Here is a 5758-nt window from a genome sequence, read left to right as displayed (position 1 = left end):
TTTAAAATATTTTTTTCCATTTCATAAATTGTCTTGAGCTTTCTTCCCAGTGGGCGACAGAAGACTGTTTATATAAGTGAAGAGGGAAGCTTACTTTCCCATTACTTCCACAAAAGTCCGATTAACAGCGATAACTATGCTAATTGTTGCACTAACTGCACTTGGAATGCGCCTTACTGGCTGGAGAGGTAATGCATTTGGGTAATAATTAACTCCTTTTTTCCTCAATTACCTTTTATTAGGAGAGCAGAAGGTGTCAAAGTAAAACAGCTGCATATCTTCCAAGAAAAGCTCGTGTTTTCCGAAGGAATTCAAGCGGAGGTGCTTTATTAGGAGAACTAGGCAGGACAAACATTAACATGGCAAGCTCGGCCGTTCAGTTACTTGGCTTCTGTCTAAGCCTGCTTGGCTTAATTGGGACATTAATTGCTACCATTCTGCCACACTGGTGGCGGACGGCACATGTAGGCACCAATATTATAACAGCTGTGGCCTATATGAAAGGGCTGTGGATGGAGTGTGTCTGGCACAGCACCGGCATCTACCAGTGCCAAGTCCACCGCTCCCAGCTGGCGCTGCCCCGTGACCTCCAAGTCGCCCGTGCCATGATGGTGATTTCCTGCGTCCTTTCCGTGCTGGCAGGCGTGGTTGCTGTCATCGGTATGAAGTGCACCCGGTGTGCCAAGGGGACTCCTGCCAAAGCCTCCTTCGCGGTCTCGGGGGGGATCCTTTTCATCCTGGCTGGTCTCGTTTGCCTGGTACCTGTTTCATGGACAACTAATGATGTCATTACAAATTTCTACAACCCCACGCTTCCCAGCGGGATGAAGTATGAGATAGGTCAAGCTCTCTACCTCGGCTTCATCTCCGCATCTCTGACCATCCTCGGTGGTGCTCTGCTCTGCACGTCGAGCCAGTGTCACCAGGAGGAGACACCTCACCAGACGCAGCCCAGCAGCGGAAGAAGGACTGCTCCCTCCTATAGACCACCAACTGTCTACAAGGGAAACTATGCTTCTTCCCTTACATCTGCTTCCCGTAGTGGCTACAGATTAAATGACTATGTGTGAGTTCCCGAGAGCTGCCTGCGGACACATCTGCTTCGTAATTCCTGCGCACGGCATAAAACAAAGCTAAGATGACGTCGAATTTATGAGGGTTATGATACAAAGTTTACCACTGTTCTTTTCTTTCTTTCCTTTCTTTCTGGAGAAAGAAAGAATGCAAACACAAAACTACTTGCTGCAAAACCTGGAAAATAAATAGAAAAGAGGCTGCAACACTCCAGAGACAGTACATACCTGCCTACTTTCTATCAGAGTTTTTCAGGCAGGCAGTTCAAGGGCAGTTTTGTTAAAAGGAATGGTGTGATTTGTAGTTTCTGCCCTGTGACAAGCACTAAAGCGGAACTGGCCACAACCTGTTGTTTGAGCAGTGTTCCAACAAAAGGTGCCGTTTTGCCTAAAACAAAGAACTTCATGGTGAGACAGTGATTTTCAGCAGTGATTGCCTGCTAAGTTTCTAATTTCTGTAGTGCATGAATGTTTTGTTATGACAAGTTACTTGTTTTGTTTTGATGCAACTTTTTTTTTTAATAGTTCCTTGAAATGTGAATGTCAATTATGACAGGTGTATTTGATGGCATGTTACAGCAAATATTTTAAAATTATACTACAACGTTTTGACCTTATCAAAATAAAATTTTAGCACATTTTTGAAACAAGATGATGCTTCATAACAGAAACAAACAATCTCAGTGGACCAGAATTGGGCTTTATGTCAGTAATAGAATAAAACTAGACATTGCTTGTTCAAATTTTATTTAAAGAATTAAAAAGTAAAAGTATCGGAATTTGTCACAGAACAGGGTTTTAGCTCTTTAGCAGATTTAGCATTCTGCACAATCTATGCATTATTATACAGATCAGAAAAGCAGTTTCTAGAAACCTAACCCCAAATACCATGTAATGAAATGTACAAACTTCTTAGGCTGAGCCCTGGTGTTTTTCGCCTGGGGTCCTGACTGAAGCTGTATTAGATTTAGTAAGAATATTTCCATCTACTCCAGCAGCATTTGGGGAACTTCCATTCTGCCAGGCTTCTGCGCACCAGGCAGCCTCTGTGCCAGCAGAAGTTGCACTCACGGACCGTAAACAGTGCCTGTCAGGAGGAGTATAAAACCAACACATTTACTTCCAAATCTTGGCAAAATGCAAACATTCCACAGTGTTTAAACAATTAAAAACCAAATTAATGAACAAAGAAACCCAGAGCTCTCTATTTCATATTACAGTGAAGTCAATGCAACATATGCTATGGTGTAAACCATCACAAAAAAACCAAAAGTACTAGATTCCTGTTAACCCGTGAAAGCTATAGGTCTCTCCAGAGCAATATATGGACTAACACACTGACATTTAATAGGGTTAACAAAAAAAACCCCACAAACTTGCAAGAATTGTGAGGGAACCACACGATGTACTTCATTTGTCAAAAAGTCTGTTTGCCATTACAATATCACCTGGCAGCACCTTCAGAGCTGGAATCCTTTTAACCACTCCAAACTTTCCTTTCTGTGGCTCATCACCTAGCCTTTTTTTTTTTTTTTTTTTAATGTTGATTTAAATTGTGACAGACTGTTTTTCAGCATTGATGCAAATTATAATCACCACTGTTTTTAAAAACAAAATGGCATTTCTAAGAAACTTGCTGAAACCAAAATAACTAAAATGACCCAGGACCAGGCTTTAGTTATTAATCAATAAAAATGGATTATAAACTCATGTGTTATTAACTGTAGCTATCATGTATGATGTAAAAAAAAAAAAATTGTGCAGGAACTTCATTGACACTGCAAACATAATAGACTCTGAAATGCAAGGAATGGACAGAAACTGCTTTGACAATAACTGCTTAGTGACAACAAAGTCAAACTGTTCATAGTCCGTTACAGAATTTCTGGGATGGCTTTTTCAGGATGAAAGGTAGCCTAATGAAGATGGTGATTACACAGGTTTTTTTTCCTGTATTTCCATTACAATAGATCTAGATCTAGCCAAGCCATTATGATATCAACTTCCAGCAAGGGTTTTGAACAGCCATGAATACTGGAACACAAGGCCAAGTGCAGGAAATGGGCTTGTGTCTCATTAGGAAGTATGTTTTCTATATACTGACAAATTAATTTGCTTGCCAAGATGTTTGTGAGGTGGGAATACTTATGTGTAGTGCTATTCTTACTGCACAAATTCCCAGCTGAGCAGGATACGTGACAGTAGGAAGAACAGTTTATAAAGTCCTGGCAAAAATACCTGGAAGTGCTCTGATGTCAGTAAAGAGTGGGAAATGGTTTCTTTCACATGGGGCTGTGAACCAGTGGAACCTGCTCCATGCTTAAACCAACATAATTTTCCACTTCTTTCTTTTTTTAAGCTGCCATTTGAAACGAAAAGCATATCCATTCTGGCAGCCTTAGAGGGCTGGCTGCAATCACCCCAGTGTAGGTGTTGATAACCAGAGCTCCTCCCAGGCTGCCACACAGACTGGTGGCCAAACCTTGCTCTCTGCTAGCGTGGAGCCTGCCCTGGTAGTCCTGCAGAGGCGGCGCAACAAGGCGTTGCTCTGAGGCTTTGGCCAACTGCTCTTCCTTTGCTGACTAATCCCTTGGTCATCAGTGGCATCATAAGTGACAGGGTGTCGAGGAGAGGGGGTGAGTTTCCTGGCCCATCAAGGTGTTGTTTATGAGAAGGTGCTCTTTGGGCACCTATAATTCAGCAGCATGGAACAGGGCATGGCAATGGACAAGGGCTGCCATGTGCCTGATTCTGCTTGTGTCCATCCACTGGGTTTTTGCAGAGTTCCGTGGAGTCAGTTTTTTTAAAAAAAAAAAAAAAAATAAAGAGAAGTACAGCCTGTTTTTTGCCTTCAGCTCACTAGAGCTGAAACACCAGCCTGCCCTCCTGCTGGAGGAACTGCAGGGAGGCGAGGAGAGGACCCAGGCAGGCAGGAATTCCTTTTAGCAGTGCAGGCATCGTTCATGTGTGTGATTGTGATTACACTGTATTTTAACAAACTGCAGTTCAATGTTTTGTATGTAAGAATGATAGGTAAGGGTGAGGTGTTTCATGAGGTCCAGGAGCAGCTTAAGAGGAGCTGAAAGCTTATCCTTCATATCCTCCTTAGCTGATCTACTAAAAGATATTACATCTTCCTTGCATGTCTTGCTTTGGTGTGCAGTGCAAGAGGTGTGTCCTTTTTCACTTGTTTTCCTACGAAATTATTCATATAGCTTATTCCAAGTGTTCTGATTATCCATATTTCCTATTCTTAGCATTAAGCACACACCCAGTCTTGTTGATTCTCAGTTTAATTAATATTCTTTCCTATTCTTCTGCCCACGACATCAGAAGACAGGTTTGAACCTAGTGAGGCTTGATCCTGACCAAGCATAACTCAGAGGTTCTCAACTAAATTCATGTTATCCCTCTTTCTTCACAGTAGATCTCCATTAGGTATCCCACTTCACTGAGAAACCTGCCAGTTTATAATACAGTTTTCCATAAATCCAAACATGTGAATGGGCTTAAATTGCTCCATAGAGAAGAAAGTCAAGATACACTGACCTCCTTCTTTTTCCCTTTGAAAAAGGTTTCCTTGGGGAAAAGGTTGTTAATTTTATTTTCTAATTTAAGCATGAGGAAAACACATTCATTTCATTAGCTCACACCTAAAAGATCTTCAGTAAGCAAACTGCTAGAAAGTAGAGTGAATAAAAATAGTGAATCAATGTGCAGATTTGATCTGTTAAGAGCATATGTATATACTTCATATATATGTGCGGATATATAAAATGGTGAAATTCTGGCTCGATTGACTTTACCGAGGTCAGATTTTCACCCATAAGCTTATTATTATTGTCAATACTTCCAAGTCTATTATAGAGCTTTTAACTAAAAGGCCTCTAGAGCAAAGAGAATCAAAGTCATGAGAGTTTTGCTCCTATAAGAGAGATGGCAAGAAAAGACTTGCAATGACCATTTCACAAAGTGTTTCATATTGAGCAGAGCGATTGTAACCAGCGGCATGTATGACTGAGTCCTCACTTCCACTCAAGTCAAGGACAATCAATTTTATTTTTAAAATGTCATAATCACTGGTATTGATCAATGCTCCCTAATGGGGGTACTCTGGAATCCATACTTGCTTGAGCTATCATCATTTCCCTCGCAATCCAGGCTCAACTAGGCTGCCTTGCTAATGCATGTCAGCTTCATTTAATTGCTCTCAGGCCTGCAGTGTGAGAAAAGGGCAAGCTGACAGAGTAATCCCACATTTCCACTTTGCAGTGAGCTGCCTATTTGTTTTATTTGTTCACATTTTAAAGAGCTAAGCACTTGTTACATGGAGAACACAGGAGAGCAAAAGTCAAGAAGTATTAATAAGCCTTGGAAAACAGAGTTAGAACTCAAAAGCTTGTGCAAAGAATTGCTGATGTTTTCAGTACCTTGAGAAGCAGGTGGATTTTGTAGCTGATGAGGGTGCTGATGAGCAGCATTGACCTCATGGAAACCTCAACAAAAACTGGATGGAAGCAAATGTCTTCTAACAGCTAAATCCCAGGGAAAACAGCCTCTTTATTTGTTGTTTGGCTGATGATAATGTGGCAGAAGCAACCTCTAAAGCAAGCTGGTAGTGAGCTGGGGATCACAGGGTTATGGTTTCTTCCACAACATTTAACATTAATGTTAACAATTGTTAA

The 5758-nt window shown here is 41.3% G+C and overlaps 1 protein-coding gene across 1 annotated transcript; it reads left to right on the top strand.

The window, feature by feature from the left end:
* Positions 1 to 359: 359 nt before the first annotated feature.
* Positions 360 to 1070, top strand: CLDN14 (claudin 14). Its single transcript, XM_008936310.1, has one exon. It carries the CDS (start codon positions 360 to 362, stop codon positions 1068 to 1070), a length of 711 nt encoding a protein of 236 aa, XP_008934558.1.
* Positions 1071 to 5758: the final 4688 nt, after the last annotated feature.

This window comes from Merops nubicus, unplaced genomic scaffold (assembly GCF_000691845.1).
Source record: "Merops nubicus isolate BGI_N331 unplaced genomic scaffold, ASM69184v1 scaffold34552, whole genome shotgun sequence".
NCBI lineage: Eukaryota > Metazoa > Chordata > Aves > Coraciiformes > Meropidae > Merops > Merops nubicus.
This window is presented reverse-complemented; position numbering and strand designations above follow the sequence as displayed.

What these genes read in the sequence shown, in the direction of transcription:
- CLDN14 (XM_008936310.1), top strand. Translation starts at nt 360, where the DNA reads ATGGCAAGCTCGGCCGTTCAGTTACTTGGCTTCTGTCTAAGCCTGCTT.